The 27,092-nt window shown below is 38.0% G+C and overlaps 1 protein-coding gene across 1 annotated transcript in view; it reads left to right on the forward strand.

Annotated features, from left to right (window-relative positions):
• The window catches only part of LOC126236101 (tudor and KH domain-containing protein homolog), a 76,647-nt gene that overhangs the window by 36,282 nt on the left and 13,273 nt on the right, over positions 1-27,092 (forward strand). The window contains exons 4-10 of the mRNA XM_049945171.1: positions 2,931-3,096; positions 3,200-3,333; positions 4,135-4,243; positions 4,390-4,595; positions 10,775-10,879; positions 18,357-18,455; positions 18,577-18,815. Of these exons, the coding sequence (XP_049801128.1) occupies positions 2,931-3,096; positions 3,200-3,333; positions 4,135-4,243; positions 4,390-4,595; positions 10,775-10,879; positions 18,357-18,455; positions 18,577-18,815 (1,058 nt within the window). The remainder of the gene's footprint in view (positions 1-2,930; positions 3,097-3,199; positions 3,334-4,134; positions 4,244-4,389; positions 4,596-10,774; positions 10,880-18,356; positions 18,456-18,576; positions 18,816-27,092) is intronic.

Raw genomic sequence — 27,092 nt, forward strand, 5'->3', positions numbered from 1 at the left:
GCAGCTTTCCCTGCCTTAAGTGCTGCTTGCTTTTCATCTTGGAGGCAGACTGTACCTCCCACACGTTTTCTGTCCAGTTCTCTTATGTGAGTGGACAAAATAGCTTCATTGAGCTCTTGTTTGTGTAATGGAGTTATTTTCAGTTTATTGAGTTTTAATTGGAGTTAGTGAATCAACTAATACATAAAAAGTTCTACGGCTGGAGCTGTCAACAGTCTACCACATTGAAGAGTCTGTCTAAAGTGTAATATTCTGACAATACATATTCAACAATGTCAGTTTCATTGTCTTACTATCCACAAATTGAACAGTTTACATGCCGATTTCACGAATACGCGGGGTGGGGGCAAAAGATTATGATCTTCAGACTTTCAGTTGAAATGATTACCAATTATCCAGCAGTATTAGGAAAATCATGCTCCCAATGTTTTTCGCAGGCAATAAGTGATATATGTACCAAGTTTGGATGAATCTGTTCCATACAATGCGCATTTCTGCTTTACATGTCTGCCTCTTTATGTTTACGTCCACCCCTATGGGTTGTCATCAGGATTGTTAGCATATAGTCTAACAATGCTAAAAACTTCAGCACTAATATTTTGAGTATTTTAGTGTGTCACCTCCTCCCCTGGCTCCAGTAACTGCTGTTCAACAGAGGTTTGGGAGAAAATATACAATGACACCCATGAGCACTAGACTTGGTCGTCTGCCAGTGCAACTATGGTATCAAACTACATAATCTGGCAGCTAAGTATAGCCGAAGAAACCACTGGGATATTATAATGTTAATTGTCCCTGGTATTGCTCCAGAGACAAGACGGGCCTCCTGGAAAACAGAAAGTGCCATGTGTCCACTCTTTAATTGATCTGGCTCCAAAATTGTTCACATAACAGCCTGAATACAGATTATGTAAGGTTTGTGGAACTTTAAATCATGTGAACTGCACAATTATTTGCCGTCAATTTTTGTGACCCTTGCACAACCAAACACTGGTATTGTTCTTAATCAAATCAGCAACAGGTTTAACTTCAAATTGTTTGAAATCCCTTTTTCTAGTTTGATAGTAAGATAGGTATGGTCGGAACGAAATTTTTACTCTACAATGGAGTGTGTGTTAATATGAAACTCTCTGGCAGATTAAAACTGGGTGCTGGACCGAGATTGTAACTAGGGACCTTTGCCTTTCGTGGGAATGTACTATACTGACTGAGCTACCCAGGCACAACTCAGGACCCGTCCTCACAGCTTTACTTCCATCTGTACCTCAGTTTGAGCCTCGGTCCGACATACATTTTTAATTTGCCAGGAAGTTATACAGATACAGTCATTTGTATTTATACTTTCAGATGTAAGAAACTTCTGCTGTTGTTTTTGTATGTTGTTTCTCATCTTTTCCTGGGCTAGTAACTTTCTGCCAGATTTATTTTTTATTTTATTTTATTGTAATTTTTAACTACTGAAATGCCGTTATATTATTTTGATTATTTCTGTGGAATAGATATTTTGTGTCATGATAAATGAACATATCCCAATGTTCATAGGACTGATATTATTATTTCTTTTAGTAATTATGTTCATTACTACAGTTTTTCTTATTATTGCTGATTTTTCATGCAAATTGTGATGTTATCTCTAAATAGAATAGCTAAGAATGTAATACATGAGAAAGTGTCCGAAAAACCTAACATAGCCAGGTAAATAAAAAAGTATTACTCTTAATATAAGGTGTACTAGGGAGGATCGGAAAGCAATGCACAATACTTCCCCCCACCCCCCCCCCCACCCCCCACCCCGCTGGTATTACAGCTGGAATGTTGAAATTTCATGGTGCTACAGTTTGAAGTTTGCACTACAGAGGGTATTTTGTTTTCATGTGCAGCTCTAGCGAGAGAAGCCTGAACTATGAACTAAATGTGGCACATTATTCTTGCCAACTTGTGAAGAGCAATGAAGTGTAATTCAGTATTTGTGGGCTAAAGGGCATAAGCACAGTGAAATTCACAGGGAAATGCGTAGCATGTATAGTGACGACTGTATGGACCAACTGCAAACCTTATCACAGCAGTTCAACATTTCATATGGTGCGGTGTACAATATTGTATATGACACATTGAAACTTTGTCAAGTTAATGCTCACTGGTTGCCTGAGAACCTACAGACAACCACAAGGTCCAGTACTTGTTGTCAAGCTTGGATCATATAACACATTATGCTGCAGAAGGGCATGGCTTTCTGAAAAGTTACTGGTGGTGAGCCATAGGCATACCACTACACACCCAAAACAAGCGGGCCTTTGTGGAATGGAAACATGCTGGTTCCCCAGTACAAAAAAAGTCAGTTACTCAGTCTGCTTGGAAAGTGCTCATGACAGTGTTCTGGGATATCCGTGGTGTGTTATTGGTGGACTTTGCTGAACACAGGACCACCGTCAATACTGCAGCCTACATCGAAACTTTATTGAAGTTGCATCATAACCTTCATGACAAACACAACAACATTAAGGCTGACGGTGTCAAACGTCTTCATGACAATGGTTGCCCCTCCCCATCCCATGTCGCTGCTCCTGTTAGTGAGAAAATCACCATATTTTTGTGGGAGGTGCTCCAGCATCCTCCATATTGTCCATACCCTGCATCAGCTGATTTTCATCTGTTTGATCCCATAAAGAACATCTTGGCTGGCCTGAAGAAGTGAAATCAGTGGCCTGCAGGTGACTTACCCTGCCAAACAAACTTCTATCAACAGGGCATATTGAAACTGGTACCACAATAGGAGAAATGTGTTAAGAACATTGCACGTTCAAGCATGATTTTTTTTTCACCTATTAAACTTTTTAGTAGTAAAATTATTGTACATTTCTTTCCGATCTGCCTTCGTATTTTATGTTTCGTACCAGTATTTAACATTTTTCATTGTGCATTATCTGCAGAACGAAGATGAATACGAAGTAATTGACAAAGCTAGATTCGCTAAATATGTGACACTAGAAGTGAAGATTCCAAAAGAAAGTGTTGGTGTAGTCATCGGACGAGGTGGGTCCAACATAAAGCAGATTCAGGAGGAAACATGCACAAAAATCTCTCTGAAGGAAGAAAGTACGTACTGAAAATGTATTGCATAGAATGTTAGTTTTTTGTACCTCTGTGTTTTTTTATCACTATTATCAGTTATGTTCAACACTGAATTCCCTGGGCACAGAGGAAGAAGAGATTTACAATAGGATTTGTGAGATAAGAGGAATGCCAGAAGCAGCTGAGAAGGCACGCTTAATGATTCGTAACATAATTATGAACCAGCCATTAATAACAACACGGGAAACCTTTGTGCCTGAGGTGAGTTTCAACATCACACTAGTGCAATGCCAGTTGAATGTTACTCTTGCAATGAAGTATAGAGATTATCCAAACTAAATGTAGTTTGTGCTCATTGTTGGAGTGGGTTACATGTATTTAAATTGTGCATGCATTACTGTTTATTTTGAAAATATTTAATATTTCAGAACCGTAGTAGTTAATGGTAATTCATATACTGAATATAAATTACTCATTGTTTTTTTGATGCGATAAGTAAGAAGATGGGCTCCAACTAATGTCCTTGGAACAGTATTCTGAGATGCCAAATGTCAGATAAAAAGTGACTGTAAAGAAATGTGAATTTAAAAAAATGTTTTTCACTTCACTCATGCAATACCTTTAACTTCAGAGGTGTTGAGCTGCAAACAAAATTATTTTTCCCTATACGTAGTTTTGAAGCTTGTGTAATGTTACATTTATTCCCATTATTTGTTATGATTTATGACTGAAATGATAATTGTATTTTTGACTCATTAACAACTATATTTCTATCTTATTATCTTATACAGCTGTTACATACTTAACAATGAAAATTATCAAAATTTGTTCTAGAGCTAATACTTACGATCAAAGCAGCGTCTTAATGCAACAAATACTTTGCATGTAAAAAAAAAATACATTTAACATTTACTATATTCAATGCACTGGCGAATCCAGATCATCCATAACTTGAATAACAACATATCTAATAATATTTTAGCTTCTTATAATCTTGAACTGCTGATATCTGACATAACTTTTTTTACAAGTTTATTCCCTTCTTTTTCTGTTATTTTTCAGTCAGCTTGTGGCAGAATAATTGGCAAAAATGGCACAAATATCCGAAATATATCGAGTGCATCTTCTGCAAGAATACAAATAGATAGATATTCATCATCTAGAGATACATGTAAGTATGTGCTTGGAGGACTATAAGTTCTGTTTATTAACTAAGGATTATTTAGCTGCAGAGTGTCTTGAAATTCCTTGCCCCCTCAAATATTGACGTTATACTGGAAAAGCTAATGTTTTTTTATAAATGACTGTATTTTGTAGATGGTGGTAACGTGGAACCTGAGCGACGAGTGGTCATTAAAGGCACAGAAGAACAGATAGAATTGGCTATAGCATTAATAAAAGAGAAGGTGGAGGAGGACCGAGAGATACGGTCAAAAATGCAAGAGAGTATTGCCAACCGCTCTCCTAGGAAACCAGATAAAGCTCTGTGTCTGACTGCTGCTGCCACTAATGATTCCTCATCAGTAAGTTTTGTTAATTTTAGTTTCACATTGAATGACATAAGTCTAGTCTTTTATTCAGGAGGAGATGTACCTAAATTCCCATCCAGCCATCCTGACTTATGTTGTCTGTGGTTACCCTAAATAATTTTAAGTCAAGTGCTGAGATGGTTCCATTGTAAAGGTCACAGCTAGTTATCTCCATATCCCTGTCCATCACAGCTAGTTATCCATCTCTTTAACCTCACTATTAACCATACATTAAGAACACTTTCTTTAACTTTACTGTTGTTTCTATAATGAACCTCAGTAATTGTTTCTTGTTCCCGATTTTTCACTGCAGTAAAGCAAGGGGAAACTACACTTCTCAGAGCAGTTCAAAAGAAAGGTAATAAAAGACAAATCCAGGATATTACCTCATACCCAGGCAATCAAATTTCAGTTTGTTAAACAATGCTACGTAATAAATTACAGGCATGTGGTAGAATATTATCATTTGTTTGTCTGAAATGAAGGTGGTTGCTCCATATTTTATTGGGCCAATACAATTTCAGAAGGAATCATGTGGACAGAAGGAAAAGATTCATATTGTGTGTAAGAGAACCCATTGGAAATGACAAAATCTGCGTCTTAATATAGTTGCCATGCTTATAACACTTAAGAAGCAAAGAATGTTTGGTAGCTATTTACTGAAAGATGTTTACTGTTACTGCTGTCATAATAAAAATTAATAACATTGTTTGCAACAAAGTTGCTTTGACACCAATGTTTGTGAACTTTTACAAGATGGTACAACCTCCCCCCCCCCCCCCCCCCCCACATACACACATGCCACCCCCTCTCCCAAAATAATAATAATAATAATAATAATAATAATAATAATATGCTGTGGGGAGAGCTTACTGCCACTAGGTGTGTACAGCACAACTCATTGCCGCCTGTGTTGACAACCTGGTGATTTTTTTTTTTTCCTAATGCTGTTTTGTTCTTGTTTTGTTTTTATGGCGGCAAGTTTAAGTGAACAGTGTGCAGCTGTGAAATTTTGTTTTCTGCTTGGTATAAATGCTGCTGAAACTGTTTTAATGTTGTAAACAGCTTACCAAGCTGATGCTATGGGAAAAACTCAAGTGTATGAGTGGTTTGCCAGATTTAAAAATGGCGACATGTTGATTGATGACAAACCTCGTTCTGGATTTGCTTTTTTGATGCCAAGGGCTCAGTTCATTCAGAGTGTGTTCCCTCGGGTCAGTCCATCAATCAAACATTTTATTTGGAAGTTTTAAGAAGATAGCACAACAGTGTTTGTCAAAAAAGATCCAATTTGTGGTAGACAGGAGATTGGTTTCTCCTCCATAACAAACACCTGCCCCCACAGTCATCTCTGTGAGAGAGTTTTTGGCTAAAATTGGCATGGTTCTGCTGCTCCACATGCCCTACTCATCTAACCTGGCTCTGTGCAACTTTTTGTTATTTCCACACTTGGAAAGGGGCATGAAAGGACACTGATTTGACAACATTGAAGAATCCAAGACAAAAATGAGGGAGGAGCTGTCAGCCATTTCTAAAGATGACTGAAAAAAATATTTCCAACAGTTGAAGCACCAGTGGCACAAATGCAACAACATAGACAGGAACCCTAATTATTCAACTGAGAGTGACCTGGTAAAGATAGCTTCAGCAACGAGACATACTGGTTGTACCTGTTCTGTGGTGCCATGACCAGCCTCATTTAAACTCTTCTGTTAGGAGAGTTAATTAAAGAGATGGAACAGCTGCTTAGATCAGGTATGGGGTCTCATATCAGTGTTGTTCCTGTTGACTCTATCAGCAGGTGGGACTATACTAGATATGGCCTTCACCTCAATAGGAAAGGGAAGGGAGGAAACCTGTCTGGACTAATAGCAAATAACTTAAGGGGGGGGGGGGGGGGGCACTATCACAAGTGGTAAAGTACCAGTTGTTACAAGTAACAGAACAGCAGTTCTTTAGGGTAGGGAGGTGAGAAACCAAAGATGTTCAAAGACAGACTGAAAATGACATTCACATTGATAAAACAGGCAGCCAGAAAGCAAATTTTAATATAGACAATTCATGCATTCAGCCTCTGATTGAAATTAGAGATATTAAAAATTGACAGTTGTAATTCAGCCGGTGCACAAGATCAGTTATCAATATTGCCCTTTTTGTATCAGAATATCCAATGACTAAGGGGTAAGCTTAATGAGTTGCTTATTTGTGTTGAAGCATAAGGTTTAAGCAAACCAGCTGACATAATCTGCCTCTGTGAACATCGTGTAACCACCGGTATAGATATGTTAAATGTTACAGGATTCAAGGTAGCTTCTTCTATAGGGAAAATATGGAGAAAAAGGCGGAGTTGCCATATTTGGCAGAAACTGTTTTGATTTCAAGAATATTGACATTAATAAATATTGCACAGAGCAGCACTTGGAAGCTTGTGCAATGTAGTAGTATTTCATAATAAGTTCTTTATAGTAGTAAGTATGTAGAGAGCACCTTCAGGAAACTTTAACCTCTTCATAAAAGACTCTGGAAGCTCTATTGTCCCATCTCACTGTAAAAAAACAAGGAAATAGTGGTTGCTGGTGATTTTTAATGTGGCTTTATTGAAAAGCTCTGTCAGTGAACAATTACTGGAAGGGGAATGGCAGCCCATTCTTCACGGGGTACTGCACTGAGGAGAGGTATCAATGTCAAACGGTGAGACCTGACACGAAGTCGGCCTTCCAAAACATCCCAAAGGTGTTCTGTAGGATTCAGGTCAGGACTCTGGGCAGACCAGCCCATTACAGGGATGTTATTGTCATGTAACCACTCCGCTACAGGCCGTGCATTATGAACAGGTGCTCAGTCGTGTTGAAATATACAATTGCCATCTCCAAATTGCTCTTCAACAGTGGGAAGCAAGAAAGTGCTTTAAACATCAGTGTAGGCCTGTGCTGTGATAGTGCCACACAAAACAGCAAGGGGTGCAAGCTCCCTACATGAAAAATACGACCACACCATAACACTGCCACCTCCAATTTTTACTGTTGGCATTACACACGCTGGCAGATGACATTCACCAGGCATTCGCCATACCCACATTGGATTGCCACATTGTGTACTGTGATTCATCACTCCACACAACGTTTTTCCATTGTTAAATCGTCCAATGTTTACGCTCCTTACACCAAGCAAGGTATGGCTTATGAGCAGCCACTCGACCATGAAATCAAAGTTCTCTCACCTCCCGCCTAACTGTCATGGTACTTGCAGTAGATCCTGATTCAGCTTGGAAATCCTGTGTGATGGTCCAGATAGATGTCTGCCTGTTGCACGTTACGACCCTCTTCTACTGTCAGCGGTCTCTGTCAGTCAGCAGATGAGGTTGACCTTTACACTTTTGTGCTTCATGTTTCCACTTCACTATCACATTGGAAACAGTGGACCTAGGGATGTTTAGGAGTGTGGAAATCTCGTGTACAGACATATGACACAAGTGACACCCATTCACCTGACTACATTCAAAGTCCGTAAGTTCCGCAGAGTGCCCCATTCTGCTCTCTCATGATATCTAATGAGTACTGAGGTCACTGATATGGAGTACCTGGCAGCAGGTGGCAGCACAATGCATCTAATATGGAAAATGTGTGGTTGTGGGTGTGCAGATATTTTTGATCACATAGTGTATGTAAATGCTCTGAGACTGCTATTAATATCTTTGTGGACAAATCTAGGAAAAGTACTCATATGAGAAAACCAACAGTAAATGGGCTGTCTGGTCATGACATGCAGCTTCTTGTGTTAAATGTTGTAACTAGACAGGGGGAAAAAATCTATTAAATCTGAGCACAGGAGCGTAATAAATCAGTCAGAAATTGAGAATTTTAGAAGATTGTTCAAAGACGTGAAACGGATAGATGTTTACAATACCTCTGACTCGGATAGAAAATACAAAGCATTCATTAATAAAGTTACTTCTACTTTTAAAAATTGTTTTCTCCTAAATGTAACTGAGATCAAACAGAAGTCAAAAAATAAATCATGGGTTACACAGAGAATAAAGGTATCATGTAGGACAAAAAGGAAACGGTATCTACTGTCTTGGAGCAGCTCTGATAGCATTGTAATGCATTACAAAGAATACTGCAAAATACTAAGCAAGTAATCCAGAAAGCAAAGCAGCTTTATTATGAGTAAAAGATAATCAGGCAACAAAATTAAGAGCTGTATGGAATATAGTGAAGACAGAGACAGGCGGGGCCAAAAAGGAAGACAAACAGATAGCTCTAAAAATAAATGAGACATCGGTAACAAGTGCAAACAGTGTTGCAAACCTCATCATGTACTTTGTTTCTGTTTCTGACAGCATGGGGTTATCAGATTTGGTGAACAGTGCAATGGAATATCTGAGACCAGTCTTTAAAAACAAATTCAGTAAAATGGAAATTACACGTCTCCCAAAGAAATAGCATCCATCATAAAATCCTTAAAATCTTAAGTATTCTAGTGGGTTTGGTTCGGTTGTTTGAGGGAGGGGACCAAACAGCAAGGTCATCGGTCTCATCGGATTAGGGCAGGAAGTTGACCGTGCCCTTTCAAGGGAACCATCGCGGCATTTGCCTGGAGCAATTCAGAGAAATCACAGAAAACCTAAATCAGGATGACCGGACATGGGATTGAACCGCCGTCCTCCCAAATGCGAGTCCAGTGTGCTAGACACTGCGCCACCTCGCTCGGTATTCTAGTGGTTATAATAACATATCAATGAAGTTAATCAAAGAGTGCTTATGTGAGTTGCGTCCTATCTTAAGTTATTTGTGTAATCAATCTCTCTATCAGTGGAACATTTCCAGACTGGCTAAAATATGCTGAAGTTAAGCCTCTTTACAAGAAGGGGGGATAAAGAGATACCATCAAACTATCAACAAATTTCACTTTTCAACTTTATCAATAATATTTGAAAAGGTTGTGTTCAAGCATCTAATTGCAAATAATATATTGTCCAAGTCACAGTTTGGGTTTCTTAAGGGTTCTGATATATAAAGCTATTTCAGTTTTGACAGTACTTGATCACAACACTCAAGATTAGGTATTTTGTGTATGACAAATTTATTAAAAGTGCATGACAATGTTTCATTCTGGCAGTGTGTCAATTCTGTAAATATTAGCAGTTCCAGTTTACTATAATGTATTTACCTATTTTGACAATCTTCTTCAAATGATTAGGGTAGTAAGTATTATATTCAAATGTTTTATGTTTTTTATTTTATACTTTCTGACATGCTCTACACCCACAATAATCATCTCATTTTTGGGTTTGTGGAATGAAAACTGAATCTAATCTAATCGCTTCAATAGAAGCAGTATGTAATGAAAGAACTGCTGTTGTTACTGAGTGAGCCATTGTGCTTGTGTTATGAGATTCATGCATGTATTCATTAGGCTTTGATGTTTTCTGTAATCCTGTTAAAAATGTCATGCTTGTTGAGTGAGAAATTTAGGAAACTCTAGAGAAATAAGTGCATGATTCGGAATTGGAGGGAAAAATATCTTAGTGGGAACAGTTCTAGGAAACTGCCAGAGGACTCTTCCAGAAAAGCATGACATCAGTTTAAGAAATTGTTCCTAGTAATAAGCTTGCAGGATAACACGTTCCTGATAAAATTCCATCATCTGAGATGGCGCAACAACTACCATGGGTTTGCAAGATTTGTTCAAAGAAGATCAGACAATCCACTGACAAAGGAAGCAGGAGAGAAACAAGCTGGTATTGCCCTAATTGCAGCATACTTCTCTTTGTGTGCCAGAACTCTAGGATAAGCATGAGGTGTGAGAATAGAGCAGGAAATATTTTGAAGGTGATTGTGTCTAAATGTAGGTTGAATAAAGGTATTGTTAAAAGAAAAATTCAGATATGTCTTTTGAGTATACTTCACATATCACGTGGTTTACTTTTAGAAAAATTATGAGGCAGTATATTTTGAGAACATAACTAAGATGATATGGCAGTAACATCTAATTCTAAAATATATGAAATGTAGAGTTAATTAAATGTAAAATTGCTTAATTCTGAATTAAATGTTTTAACCTGGGGCATTGGAATGTTTGGTATTAAAAATATGTGAATTAATCAAAATTTTAATAACTCAACCCTATTTCTTGCGGCTTTTATTTGTGTACTTTGTTGTTTTTACCAGAGCCACAAGTCATATGTGTCAGAGAAACTGAATCCTGCTGGAGGAGATGGCTACATTCCTGTTTTTGTTTCTGCTTTGACAGATCCTGGCTGTTTCTTTGTGCAGGTTAGTGGCAATACAATAAAAAAGCTGGCATACTTTGCTTACTTTCATTCTGTGATATCTTATTGTCTTATATGTTGGGCCAATTCTTTAAAGTCAGACAAAAGTTTTCAGAGTCGCAAACTGTGTAATATGCATTATTTGTGGTGTGAATTCACGTCCTGTCGAATTCTGTTCAAAGAACTGGGTCTGCTAGCTACACCTTGAAATTTGTTATAAAAAATACATCCCTTTCTCCAACAAATAGCTCAGTTCATGAAGACAGTGCTAGGAAAAAAATGACAGGCAATGTTTTTCTGGACTCTATGCAGCTGAATGTGAGGGTCATGGTGCTGGAAAAAATAACACAAGTTTCATTAACTTAGGTCTAAATTTTCCTAATTTCCACCAGCACCACGATTCTAGTGTCTAGCTACATGAGGTGTAGAAAATAATGGTTCTGTGATACCTTCATCGGATGGTGCTGTAGGCCACTAATGTGAATATTTTTCTCAGAAAGGATGGTTGGAGGGGAAAGGGGCTAACTATGTAGGAGGGTTAAGAATAGGTTATGGGCAGCACTAATCAGTGGTATAGGAAGGGGTGGCTGGCAAAGCTTTTATGTGACAGTGTAGTGAGTGTGGTGGGATCACTCATGGAAAAATTCCTGTAGTAGTTGGTGTTAGAGCTGCACCTTTTTTTAGACTGAAGTCAGCTGATAGGTATACCTGCTTAAAGGAAGTCCCTCTAACTAAGGGCTCACCCTCAGAGAACATAATGTTTCCAAGTAGAGAAGGAATTAACATATTTCATCAAAATATGAGAGGTATTGGAGATAAAGTTTGTGAACTTCTTATATAACATTATTGGCACATCGGAGCATCACTTAAATAATTTGACAATTCAGAGGCTTCTTTTACCAGGATACAGATTAGCTGGCTCTTTTCAAGGAGTTCCTTGCAGAGTAGGGGAGTGGCCATGTACGTAAAAAAAAACAATATTTCGTTTAAGTCCATAGACATTTCACACCACTGTACTGAACAGATATTTGAATGTTGTTCTGGGGCAGTTTAATTTTAGTGAAGCTAAACTTCTAATTGTTTTTTATAGGTTCCATAACTATGACTTCAGAGCATTTCTGCTCAAGCTAGAGAGGATTCTTGGTTCACTACATGGAAGTACCAGAAATCAGTTATATATGATGACTTCAATATTAATTTTGTTTATGATTGTGCAAGAAAAAGGATGTTGATAGATCTCCTAAACTCATATGGTCTGATGCAGAATGTGTTTTTTTTCCCCAATTAGGGTGCAGGGGAACAGTAGAATAACCAGAGACAATATTTTTTATTCATTCTTCGTTACTAGATGGGCATTCTGTTAGTAAATGGGTTCTCGGGTCTGTCAACCGTCATAATTTGATATATTATTTCCCACAAAAAATTATTGGTAATGGTGATTGTTGCTGACTTACGTGGTGGGCCTTAATCAAAATGATATTTCATTCAATTTTGATTTACAATTAAATGCTTTTGTGAAGTCCTCCTTTTTATCAATAATAATCTTCAGTGGAAATTTTTGTTACGTTAATGAACGTTAGACTCGCTGAATCTTAAAACATGATCATGTAAGCTGAACAATGGAATAAATTTTTTCATATTTATTTTCTCGGCTAGTCAGTAACTTTAAAGCAAAAATCTTTAGTTATTATGTACAATTGTTGCCCACACATGCTCAAGAGTATTTTTTCTTACCTCCGTTAACCATTGCAGTGTAGTCGGAGTCCTGACTCTGGCTACATCTACATCTACTTCTACATAATAGAGGGAAACATTCCACGTGGGAAAAAATATATCTAAAAACACAGATGATGTGACTTACCGAACGAAAGTGCTGGCAGGTCGATAGACACACAAACGTACACACGAAATTCAAGCTTTCGCAACAAACTGTTGCCTCATCAGGAAAGAGGGAAGGAGAGGGAAAGACGAAAGGATGTGGGTTTTAAGGGAGAGGGTAAGGAGTCATTCCAATCCCAGGAGCGGAAAGACTTACCTTAGGGGAAAAAAAGGAAAAAAGGACAGGTATACACTCGCGCACACACACACATATCCATCCGCACATACACAGACACAAGCAGACATTTCATCTGCTTGTGTCTGTGTATGTGCGGATGGATATGTGTGTGTGCGCGAGTGTATACCTGTCCTTTTTTCCCCCTAAGGTAAGTCTTTCCGCTCCTGGGATTGGAATGACTCCTTACCCTCTCCCTTAAAACCCACATCCTTTCATCTTTCCCTCTCTTTCCCTCTTTCCTGATGAGGCAACAGTTTGTTGTGAAAGCTTGAATTTTGTGTGTATGTTTGTGTGTCTATCAACCTGCCAGCACTTTTGTTCGGTAAGTCTACTTCTACATACATACATACATACATACTCCGCAATCCACCATACAGTGCATGGCAGAGTGTACCTTGTACCACAACTAGCATCTTCCCTCCCTGTTCCACTCCCAAACAGAACGAGGGAAAAATGACTGCCTATATGCCTCTGTACGAGCCCTAATCTCTCTTATCTTTGTGGTCTTTCCGCTAAATATAAGTTGGCGGCAGTAAAATTGTACTGCAGTCAGCCTCAAATGCTGGTCCTCTAAATTTCCTCAGTAGTGATTCACAAAAAGAACGCCTTCTTTCCTCCAGAGACTCCCACCCGAGTTCCTGAAGCATTTCCATAACACTCGCATGATGATAAAACCTACCAGTAACGAATCTAACAGCCCGCCTCTGAATTGCTTCTATGTCCTCCCTCAATCCGACCTGATAGGGATCCCAAATGCTCGAGCAGTACTCAAGAATGGGTCATATTAGTGTTTTATAAGCGGTCTCCTTTACAGATGAACCACATCTTCCCAAAATTCTACCAATGAACCAAAGATGGCTATCCGCCTTCCCCACAACTGCCATTACATGCTTGTCCCACTTCATATCGCTCTGCAATGTTACGCCCAAATATTTAATCGACGTGACTGTGTCAAGCGCTACACTACTGGCCTCGGCTGTTGTATTGAAAATAAGAATCTTAAAGTGACGCATTTTCTGCAACGTTGGGCGGCTGTTGAGAAAAATGTATATTATGTTAATAGCGGGCGAGTTTATCGCTTCCGCTAATTTTTATAAGTTAATATCGCCACGTAATGGCGTTGTTGGCTGCATCGGCCGCTGCGATTGTTGAACTGTAAGTTACTCGAATGCAGGTTAATTCAAGGGAAGGCGGACATGAAATTGGGATCACCTATTACAAATTAAAAGTGAACAATAATATTAAATCAATATATTATCTGCATAATTAGTGCAAATATGCTGCTTACATTTGCCAGCACACTCAAGATGTCCGTCTACACGCAACCAAGACAAGAGAAGAAGTGAAGACGACTAAAAAATTAACAAAAGAGCGTATCTTGTCGTCTCTTTAGATCATTTTGTTATATTTCTTTGCCCTGAAAACTTATACAGAGAAATTATTATAATACGAGTACATGAGAAAAATGTATATTATTCAATTTTCAAATGTCTCTTCTTTATAAATACGGTACTGTTTTTTAAGTCTTTTCGTATTATTTTACTGGGGACGCTATAGGGTGAATGGCCTTTCAGACCATGATGTGCAAATTGTAACACTAAAAGGCTTTCGTACTCAAACAAAAGTCATATTTAATTACAAACTATGTAGGAAAGCTAATCCAACAGCGACAGAGTGTCTTTTAAATCTCGCTAAGGAACAAGAGTGACAGGATGATTATAGTGCCGATAACATAGATGACAAATATAATGCTTTTCTTAACACATTTCTCATGCTTTTTGAGAGTTGCTTTCCATTAGAACATTCTAAAGGGGGTATGAACAGTAAAAGCCAGCCTGGGTGGCTGACTAGAGGGTTAAGGATATCTTGTAGAACAAAGTGGGAATTGTATCAAAATTTTAGCGATAGTCACAATCAAGCTACAGTAACCCATTACAGACAGTATTGTAAGGTGCTTAAAAAGGTTATTGGGAAGGCAAAGAGTATGTGGTATGCAAATAGAATAGCTAATTCACAGGATAAAATTAAAACCATATTGTCAGTTGTGAAGGAAGTGTCTGGTCAGCAGCATAAGGTCGACAGTATAAAGTCAATTCATGGTAAAAATATTTGTTACTGATAAGTCAGTTATATGTACAGTATTTAATTATCACTTTCTGAGCATTGCTGGTGAATTAAATAAAAATTTAGTTTCTACAGGGAATCATATAACTCTCGTGTAAAATGCCTTTCTGAGACTGATGTCTGAAATACTTCTCTGTGATACTGACAAAGGGGGAGACAGAGTCAGTAATTAAATCACTGAAGACTAAGGACTCTCATGGATATGATGAAGTGCCTAGCAGAATATTAAAGTACTGTGTTGCACATGTTAGTCCTGTAGTTAGCCATATTTGTAATTTTTCCTTTAAGACTGGCCAGTTTCCTGGATGATTAAACTACTCAGTAGTAAAGCTGCTTTATAAAAGAGAGAGAGAGAGAGAGAGAGAGAGAGAGAGAGAGAAAGGGATAATGTAGACAGTTTTAGACCTATTTCTGTGTCATCAGTGTTTGCTAAAGTTATTGAAAAGGCTGTGTATGTAGGGATAATTAATCATTTTGTATCACATAATTTGCTATCAAATGTACAGTCCGACTTCAGAAGTCATTTAGCAACTGAAAAAGCTATATTCTCTTTTCTCTGAGAGTTACTGAATGGATTAAACAGAAAGTTTTGAAGGCTAGGCATATTTTTTATTTAACTAAGGTGTTTCACTGTGTTGATCACAAAATACTGCTCCAGAAGTTGGACCATTACGGAATACAGGGAGTAGCTCACAATTGGCTCACCTCTTACTTTAAAAACAGACAGCAAAAGGTCATTATTCACAGTGTTGAGAATGGCTGTGATGTGGGGTCTGAGTGGGGTACAGTCAAATGGGGGGTGCTTCAGGGATCAGTGTTAGGTCCACCCCAGTTCCTTATTTATATAAATGATACACCCTCTAGTATTACAGATAATTCTAAAATATTTCAGTTTGCGGATGACACTAGCTTGGTAGTGAAGGATTTTGTGTGCAACATATGCTCTGTTTCAAATAGTGCAGTTCATGACAAAAGTTCATGACTTGTACAAAATAAACTAACACTAAATCATAGTAAGACTCAGTTTTTACAGTTTCTAAAACACTATTCAACAAAACCCAACATTTTAATTTCACAGAATGGGCATATGATTAGTGAAACTGAACAGTTCAAATTTCTAGGTTTTCAGATAGATATCAAACTGTCGTGGAACGCCCAAGTTCAGGATCTTGTTCAAAGACTTAATGCTGCCATTTTTATTATTCGAATGGTGTCTGAAGTAAGTGATCATTCAACACGAAAATTAGTCTACTTTGCTTATTTTCATTCGCTTATGTTGTATGGTATTATATTTTGGGGTAACTCTTCTCATTCTAAAAGAATATTTTTGGCTCAGAAACGGGCAGTTTGGGCAATAAGTGGTGTAAGCTCACAAACCTCTTTTCAACCCCTGTTCACTTGCTTCCACTCAGTTAATACTCAGCAGAAATCCAGTCAGCATTTGGATCACACTTCCTTAACTCTTGTACAGAAAGGTGTGTGGTATACTGCTGCATCCATTTTCAATAAGCAACCACAAGAATTCAAAAATCTTAACAGTAATCCACGTCCTTTCAAAAATAAAACTGAAGAGTTTTCTCCTCCTATTCTTTTGAGGAGTTCCTTGATTTATTTTATTTTATTTTTATTTATTTATTTTTTTTTTTTTGGGGGGGGGGGGTGTTCATAAACGTTATTTTATCTGTTATTTCATGTACTGACACATTCCATGACCTTGGAGATTTGCTCCGCAATTTGGCCTTGTTTAACTAGATGTGTAAATAAAATAAGTAATATAGTGCTTGCAAAATGCTGTGGTCAATAGATGTGCAGTCAGCTGGGGAAGCATGGGGAGAGCGGCAGTGGTCAGGGGTCGCTCAGAGCACTGTAGGAGGAAAGTCATCAACTGAAGCCCACACTCACATTTTTTGTAAATATTAACTGGGTCCCCTCCATGCCCACACTTGCAAGGTGACCATTCAAAAAGATCTGTTACTTCTGCTTTTGTTAGTATTTAAAAAGAATTCCATTGAAAATGCAGGTATCTATTTTCGCCTGGTTTGTCAGCCATTTGTAGCTTTCAGAGAAGTGTCATAAGTGGCGAATTTTGAGTAAAACCTACACATTTCTCTGGTTGTTGTGTCAAAATTTGCTTCTTTGGTCAAAACACAACGTAGTTCACACTGTTGTGAGAGAATTCTGAAACAGTGGTTTATTAAGTGAGAAACTGAGTAAAAATAAAGTCACATCCTCCATAAAGAAAAAGGAAAAAAAGTGCGATGTCTTCATATATGTTGTTCCAAAACCCACAGCACTTCTTGTTTCACCAGCTATTGATGGCTCTTAAAAATTACATTCTTTCACTGAAGAAGTCTTCAGTTATTGGAATAACACGGTAGATAATTGAGTTTTACATAATAATGATAGATCAAATACTCTCCTCTTTGGGTGCTATCATTTGTCAGAATCTCATTTAGATATCTGAAACCATTTATGAAATATGAGGAACATTGTGGATCTTTCACTCTGGCTGTATCGCCAGCATGACGCGATTGGAAATGAGTATGCTACATTAGATTTATTTTCTCGAGATTGGTGACAGATACCTGTAACCAAGTATAAAGAATCAATATGTTAGCTAAATTTCATACACAACATATTGTGCACCAAATACAAAATCGTAGCAACCTCAGTTTTTGATTGCACAGTTTTCCAAATTTCACACTGTACACATAATTTCATTAATGGTCATAGTTATTGTGATATTTACATGAAAGTAAGACACATCATCATGAGCCTCGCATAAAGCTGTAAGTAAAGCAAAAATGAATTTCTTTTACTGAATAGTTTTTGTAAAATCACTTGAAAAAGATTGCAGAGTGTGCATGTCAAGTCTGTCATCGCCGACTGGCCGAAAGGTGACAAACGTTTCTCGGCCTCCCTTTCTGAACAAATGAATGAACTCACCCAGTGATTTGGATGAAAACTGGTCACTGCGCATCGGCCACCGTATCCTGCATGAGCTATAACATAGTGCATACAACTAAGTGTGGCAGGTGAGAGGTATGTGATCACTATGAAACCGATGAAAAGGAGTGCAAGATCAAAAGTTAGAGGAAGGTCAAGATGTAAAGATGTCTGAACAAAAGATGAAGGTATTATTATAGTAAGGTTTGGATAGAAGAGGAATGGGATGGCAAAAAGGGTGTACGGAGCAGGGACAACTCGCAATAATATCATTTGGGTGCGTGCGTGCATGTACAGGAGGGGGCAGGGTGGAGAAAACAGATTCCTTGTAGGAACTGTTTTTTTTTTCTTTCAGTTGGTGGGACAACATGCAGTTGAACTAGACCATCTCGTAGAAGAAATGACGCAGTATTACAGCAAAGAGGAAAATCAAGAAATTCATAGAGTAAATGAGGTGAGTCAGTCATATTTTCATTTTGCCGCTACAGATAATTTTCCATCAGTAAAATATCATTTCATTATTTTTGCTTCACTTTTCTCCTTATTACTGTTCATATTTAGTTTTTGTATTTCAGATAAGTGTAGGACAGCTAGTGGCAGCACCCTTTACTAATGATGAAATGTGGTATAGGGCCATAGTGAGAAATGTTACTCTGGATGAGTACGATCCAAAAGAAAGTGACTTGCTGCTTTTCTATCTTGATTATGGGGACTCGGCTGATGTCAAGCAGAAACAGGTGTTTCACTTGCGAACAGACTTCTTAAGACTTCGATTCCAGGCTATTGAATGCTGCCTCGCAAATGTTAAGCCAAAGTAAGTTATTGCTGATCAATTTCTACGAACTGATGTAATCTTGAAGATGGATGAATGTATGTATTATGATTAATTTCGTTTCCATCATTTGACTCTGATTGGAATCTGATAACAGCCTGAAGTAGTGAACATTTAGTTTGTCATTTCTTTTGCATTTGATAATGAGACTAGATTGTTTCTGTAACTTTCATACAACTCCTTTTTGTTTCTCGTTAATTCACTGCAGAAGTCTGTTTAATGCTGATGGGACATTAACTTAGATATATGACATTGCATACATGCCCAGTATATGTTGTTTTTACAAGGAGACACGAGGTCTCCTATCTACGGTGGAAAAAGTTTTGATTGGTTTTGAGATAGTGACAGCTGCGTGTATCAACAACATTGTGCTCACAGCATGGCAGGGTAGTGGGGTAAGTGTGCAGCCAGGCGATAGAGCTTCGCGAGTGTGTGCGGAATTCGTGGCCGTCCCAGCTTTACAAAATTCTCAAAGAAAAATCTACTGCTGAAAACCATGTAATAAGTGGAATCTAAACAAAATTCTTTTTAAAACAGTTGTCCCCCCCCCCTCTCTCTCTCTCTCTCTCTCTCTCTCTCTCTCTCTCTCTCTATCACATTTGCTTAACAAGCTCACATTCTTCTTCATTGGAGTGCTTCCTTGCATTGTTTGAGCCATATATTGACTTTCTGTTTGTTAGTGTTTAGCTAGGAACTTAGTGTGTCCATAAACCTTATTTTTATAGATGGGCGCATTTCAGGATGTTATCATATCAGATATTTTATGATTCATTGTGAGGAAGTCATCTGCATGTAGAGCGTCTAGTGGGAGGACTGTATGGTACTGAGATGTAAACTTGGTTCTGCTTGGGTTAAAGGCTATTTACTCATTTCCCCCTGATTTACCATTAGTCATCTGACTATAGATATAATGTTTGTTCTGAACTGTTTTTTCTAAAACAGGATCAAAAATCCTGCCTCCACTTCTGCCTCCAGAAGTTGGTTGAACTGTTTAGGGACTACATCGAGAGAATAAAAAAGTTATATCACCTGCAAAAGGTAAAGAGACTCCATCAGGTTCTTGTTCTTACACCCTATTCTTTCATACAAATTCCATGGTCTAAAGAACGACCGCATTTCCACCAAGCTGTTGTTCAAATCAGTATTTTAATCACCAGTACCTAGTTTCAAGCATGTGCTCATTCTCTAGTGCGCAAATGGTTGTGGATACACTATCCTCATAAGTTCCACATCCATTTGTGCACATAAAAATCGGCACATACTCGAAAGTAGTTACTGGTGCTTAATAAAGCATGCATGTAAACTAACAACCTTGTGGAAATGATGTTGTTCTGTATGTTTATTAAGACTTAGTACCCACCAAGTACTTGGTCTCTTCCTATAAAACCAACTGAAGAGAAAATGTATATACTTCATTGTATAGCAACAATTGAAAAATTATATTTTATTGAGTTTGAAATGCAAGAAGTTATGATGCAGTTTGGCGAGCATAAAATGAGCACTTAAATAAAGGCTGTACCTGACATAACAGACTGTTGATATTAGGTGGTGTCATTACATTATTAATAAATAACATCTGCATTACTGTAACTCTGAAACAGATTCAGTATTTTTTCGGTTTTAAGATTGCAAAATGCATGATTTCTAAAATATTTTTGCAACTGTCAAATTTTCATTAGACATTACACAATGCATTTACATTTATTATAGGACTTGATATCAATTTGCAGCCGTAGTACTGTTTCTGGTTCTTTTTTAAAAGGAGCTCTGCCTTTTTATGCTAAATTTATTATTTCTCATCTGTTAAGACAGTTTTTCAAGAGAAAGCATTGTTGTAAATGTTGAAGTTCTCTTCTGAGACAACATGCTGCGCATCGTCTCTATTTGAACATGGAGAAGAAACTGCATTCAGTAAAACACCAGCCATTTGGCAATGTCCATATTTTCTGCTGATGTGTAAAATTGCATTCCCACAAAATTATGAAGGAATTTGTATGTCTTCAAAAAATCTGTACAGTTGAGACCTGCTGTACCACATCTTCAGAAGACTCTTTCCATGTTGGTTTTAATAGAGTTACCGTCATCATCCTGTGGTTGAAAGAAGCACCTAAGGCTGTGGACACAAGACTTGTATAGATCGGTTGCCATAGTAATTGTTAGCCTAGTTTGAAGGTGCAACCCTGTGCATTTCATGGTTTCCTTCACATCTGTCTGAAGTATTTGTCTCTTTATATTTCGCAAAAGAATACAGATGTTGTAACTAAAAATTCTTTTCCCACAATGATCAAGCCATTTAGCTTGAAATAGTAATAGTTTCATTTGGCAACGTCACATTTCCAGGTACTTTTTGCGCAACAAATTGTACCCGAAGCAGCACTGTTTGGCGAGATCTTTAATGCAGTGCATCAATTAAATTGCATATTTTCATAGTACAAAAGTATAGATATGAAAATCACCAAATATGGTAGTTAATATTCATAAGCATTGGTACCTGTTTGATTTGCTTCTGCCAGTCACAATACAGGACATGGGACATCACACAGATATATATGTGCATGGCAGGAAAACGAAGCATTGATAATGTTCATTTCAATATTTATAATGTATTATTTTTACAATTTTGTGTTTTCATTTGATGTAGCATCTAGAGTTATAGTCTTTTACATCAGAAATGAAGCCACTTTAAGATTATATGTGAACCTCAACCTTAAGGAAAAGGCGAAATCAGATTTCAACATTCAGTATCAGTTACCAGTATATTACACTGCTGCTTTCAGATTTATTATATTTTTACACGGGAACTAGGAAAATGCTACATTTTGTAAGATTTCTAAAACCTGTCAATTTCACATTATGTCACTAATAACTGCTGATTTCACATTATTATTTACACACAATCTTCCTATCCCTACTAATACTATGTGGGGTATAAAATAAGTAATGCAACACTTTTTTTATCCTTGGCCATTTTTGCTTCAAAAATGTTGTAATTTTGTTTAAAACCTCCTCAAGCATTCCTGCATCATTTCATATATTTCTAGTAACATCCAGTAGGTGCCAGCACTATAACCATTCAAAATGTTGTTCGCAAGTGAGGGATGTTTCAAGTAAAGAGCAGATATTGAATTTCTTTTGCAAATATTCACAGGAATTTCCAGAATGTCTTGTGGACACCACACATTGGGTAAAAGCATACTAAGTTGCTGAGTGTAGCATCTGCCATCAACAAAACAAGGAGGAGGAAATTTGTCTGATTGCCCACACACAGCCCAGCTGCACACAGATGTCACAACTGCAGTTTTGCCATGTGTAGGCAGTTATTTGAGGTGACTGACAAATATCAATCAAGCAATCCAGTGCTCAGCTTGACACCTGTTAGTAGTGCTACCAGACTTGTTTATCAGTTAGCGTGTTTGAAGATTTGTGCCGTCTGGGTTCCTCGAAGACGAACCAAAGAGCATAAAAATGAAAAAAGTATGTCTGTGCCAAATTGCTTGCTCATTACGAGGCTATGGTGTCTATTTCTTGTTGATCATTGTCACAGCCAATGGAATATGGACTCACCGCTTTGAGACTGAAACAAAATGGCAGTATACAGAGTGGTATCACACATCGTTTCTTTTGTAAAAGTTCAAAATATCATCCCCCTTCTGCCTGTATCTCGCACCTTCTGACTTCCATCTGTCAGTTTCTATTTAAGGTAGGACTCCCTGAGAAACACTACAGCTGTGATGGGGAAGTTATTGGTGCAGCAAGAACTTGGGTGAGACACAGACCAGTAGAGCGGTTCCATGATGGCATACATTAAGGTGGCATAAGGCCATAGAATTGAACAGAAATTATATTAAAAAATAGAGCTTTATAAGGAAAGAATTCAGGAAAAATAAGGTTTATTTAAATCGTGAACAAAACTGTGCTTTGAGGCAAAAAAAAAGTTACCTTATTTATTGGATGACCCTCGTATATAACATATGCATTCTTTTCTGTTGTGATTGCTCAACTTATGCCACGTCATTTACTCCTTATTTTACAGGATGGTCTTGTTTTATTTGCCTTTATGACTTGGAACATCTGCAAAAAATTCAGAAGTGATGGTGGTGGATGCTGTGTACTTCATTGTATAATGATGACAATTCCTATATCATCATGAACTAATCGCTGGACGAGTTAATAAATAAATGATACTTTTTTATTTTTATTTTATTTTTATTTATTTATTTATTTATTTATTTTTTTTTGTTACATTATACATCCTTAATCTGTTTTGTCTTATGTAATTGTACATACAGTTTTTTTACATCTTTTGCCACTTCATTGTTAGCTAATATCGTGAATATTCGATAATGACATTTTCGAAAGCGTGTTCACCAAATATAGCAAAAGATGTTAAGCTACTGCCACTGGACACATGTTGCTTGTGTTGTCTTTGTGACACTGATTCTGGACATAGGGTGCAAGGTTGTATGGTGAGGAAGTTGATGTAATTATGAGGGCTGACTTTTACGTGGGCTGACTTTTACGTGGGCTGACTTTTACGTGGGCTGACTTTTACGTGGGCTGACTTTTACGTGGGCTGACTTTTACGTGGGCTGACTTTTACGTGGGCTGACTTTTACGTGGGCTGACTTTTACGTGGGCTGACTTTTACGTGGGCTGACTTTTACGTGGGCTGACTTTTACGTGGGCTGACTTTTACGTGGGCTGACTTTTACGTGGGCTGACTTTTACGTGGGCTGACTTTTACGTGGGCTGACTTTTACGTGGGCTGACTTTTACGTGGGCTGACTTTTACGTGGGCTGACTTTTACGTGGGCTGACTTTTACGTGGGCTGACTTTTACGTGGGCTGACTTTTACGTGGGCTGACTTTTACGTGGGCTGACTTTTACGTGGGCTGACTTTTACGTGGGCTGACTTTTACGTGGGCTGACTTTTACGTGGGCTGACTTTTACGTGGGCTGACTTTTACAAGGGCTGACTTTTACAAGGGCTGACTTTTACAAGGGCTGACTTTTTTCCTGTAGCTTCCATGATAGTTTCCCATCTGTATCATGAATATCTGAAAAGAGTTTTATATATAAAGGTGGCAGCACCCTCGTATCAGTAGTTTGGTAGTAATGCTCTATTGTGTAGACGTTCTTTGCATTTCGTGTACCAAACTGTGGAGGTCACGTGATAGGTGCAGCAAGGCGCGTTATGAGAATTATTTGTTCGTTTAAACCATGCAGCCACTGCAACTAACGAAAAGCTGTGGCAAGAATATGGTGTAGGTGTACTACCTTGTGCAGCAGTGTTTACATGTTCAAGGAATTCAAAGAAAGGTGGGCCTGGTGTTTTGGCTTCCACTCTGACTGAAGGCAACATCAACATGACTGCTATGATTCTATGTGAGGATCGGTGGATAACCTCAGTGAAGTGTTGAGAATTTCACATGGCATTATTCTTTTTGTTGTTGTGGTCTTCAGTCCTGAGACTGGTTTGATACAGCTCTCCATTCTACTCGATCCTGTGCAAGCTTCTTCATCTCCCAGTACTTACTACAACCTACATCCTTCTGAATCTGATTAGTGTATATATCTCTTGGTCTCCCTCTACGATTTTTACCCTCCACACTGCCCTCCAATACTAAATTGGTGATCCCTCGATGTCTCAGAACATGTCCTACCAACTGATCCCTTCTTCTTGTCAAGTTGTGCCACAAGCTCCTCTTCTCCCCAATTCTATTCAATACCTCCTCATTAGTTATGTGATCTACCCATCTAATCTTCAGCATTCTTCTGTAGCACCACATTTCGAAAGCTTCTATTCTCTTCTTGTGTAAACTATTTATCGTCCACGTTTCACTTCCATACATGGCTACACTCCCTACAAATACTTTAAGAAACGACTTCCTGAAATTTAAATTTACACTCGATGTTAACAAATTTTTCTTCTTCAGAAACACTTTCCTTGCCATTGTCAGTCTTCATTTTATATCCTCTCTACTTCAACCATCATCAGTTATTTTGCTCCCCAAATAACAAAACTCCTTTACTACTTTAAGTCTCTCATTTCCTAATCTAATTCCCTCAGCATCACCCGACTTAATTCGACCACATTCCATTATCCTCGTTTTGCTTTTGTTGATGTTCATCTTATACCCTCCTTTCAAGACACTATCCATGCCGTTGAACAGCTCTTCCAAGTTCCTTGCTGTTTGACAGAACTACAATGTCATCGGCGAACCTCAAAGTTTTTATTTCTTCTCCATGGATTTTAATACCTACTCCGAACTTTTCTTTTGTTTCCTTTATTGCTTGCTCAATATACAGATTGAATAACATTGGGGATAGGCTAAAACCCTGTCTCACTCCCTTCCCGACCACTGCTTCCCTTTCATGCCCCTCGACTCTTATAACTGCCATCTGATTTCTGTACAAATTGTAAATAGCCTTTTGCTCCCTGTATTTTACCCCTGCTACCTTCAGAATTTGAAAGAGAATATTCCAATCAACATTGTCAAAAGCTTTCTCTAAGTCTACAAATGCTAGAAACATAGGTTTGCCTTTCCTTAATCTTTCTTCTGAGATAAGTCGTAGGGTCAGTATTGCCACACGTGTTCCAACATTTCTACGGAATCCAAACTGATCGTCACCGAGGTCGGCTTCTACCAGTTTTTCCATTCGTCTGTAAAGAATTCATGTTAGTATTTTGCAGCTGTGACTTATTAAACTGATAGTTCGGTAATTTTCACATCTGTCAACACCTGATTTCTTTGGGATTGGAATTATTATATTCTTCTTGAAGTCTGAAGGTATTTCACCTGTCTCATATATCTTGATCATCAGATGGTAGAGTTTTGTCAGGACTGGCTCTCCCAAGGCTGTCAGTAGTTCTAATGGAATGTTGTCTACTCCAGGGGCCTTATTTCAGCTCAGGTCTTTCAGTGCTCCGTCAAACTCTTCACACAGTATCATATCTCCCATTTCATCTTCATCTACATCCTCTCCCATTTCCATAATATTGTTCTCAAGTACATCGCCTTTGTATAGACCCTCTATATACTCCTTCCACCTTTCTGCTTTCCCTTCTTTGCTTAGAACTGGGTTTTCATCTGAGCCCTTGATATTCAAACAAGTGGTTCTCTTTTCTCCAAAGGTCTCTTTAATTTTCCTGTAGGCAGTATCTATCTTACCCCTAGTGAGATTTGTCCTCTAGACATCCCTGCTTAGCCATTTTGCACTTCCTGTCGATATCGTTTTTGAGATGTTTGTATTCCTTTTTGCCTGCTTCATTTACTGCATTTTTATATTTTCTCCTTTCATCAATTAAATTCAATATTTCTTCTGTTACCCAAGGGTTTCTGCTAGCCCTCGTCTTTTTATCTATTTGATCCTCTGCTGCCTTCACTATTTCATCCCTCAAAGCTACCCGTTCTTCTTCTACTGTATTTCTGTTCCCCATTCCTGTCAATTGTTCCCTTATGCTCTCCCTGAAACTCTGTACAACCTCTGGTTTAGTCAGTTTATCCAGGACCCATCTCCTTAAATTCTCACCTTTTTGCAATTTCTTCTGTTTTAATCTACAGTTCATAACCAATAGATTGTGGTCAGAATCCACATTTGCACCTGGAAATGTCTTACAATTTAAAACCTGGTTCCTAAATCTCTGTCTTACCGTTATATAATCCATCTGATACCTTTTAGTATCTCCAGAGTTCTTCCAAGTATAAAAACTTCTTTCATGATTCTTGAACCAAGTGTTAGCTATGATTAAGTTATGCTCTGTGCAAAATTCTACCTGGCGGCTTCCTCTTTCATTTCTTATCCCCAATCCATATTCACCTACTATGTTTCCATCTCTCCCTTTTCCTACTCTCGAATTCCAGTCGCCCATGACTATTAAATTTTCGTCTCCCTTCACTACCTGAATAATTTCCTTTATCTCATCATACGTTTCATCAATTTCTTCATCGTCTTCAGAGCTAGTTGGCATATAAACTTGTATTACTGTAGTAAGTGTGGGCTTCATGTTTATCTTGGCCACAATAATGCGTTCACTATGCTGTTTGTAGTAGCTTACCCGTACTCCTATCTTTTTATTCATTATTAAACCTATTCCTGCATTACCCCTATTTGATTTTGTATTTATAACCCTGTATTCACCTGACCAAAAGTCTTGTTCCTCCTGCCACCAAACTTCACTAATTCCCACTATATCTAACTTTAACCTATCCATTTCCCTTTATAAATTTTCTAACCTACCTGCCCGATTAAGGGAT

The sequence above is a fragment of the Schistocerca nitens genome, chromosome 2 (genome assembly GCF_023898315.1).
Source record: "Schistocerca nitens isolate TAMUIC-IGC-003100 chromosome 2, iqSchNite1.1, whole genome shotgun sequence".
In the NCBI taxonomy this organism is placed as follows: domain Eukaryota; kingdom Metazoa; phylum Arthropoda; class Insecta; order Orthoptera; family Acrididae; genus Schistocerca; species Schistocerca nitens.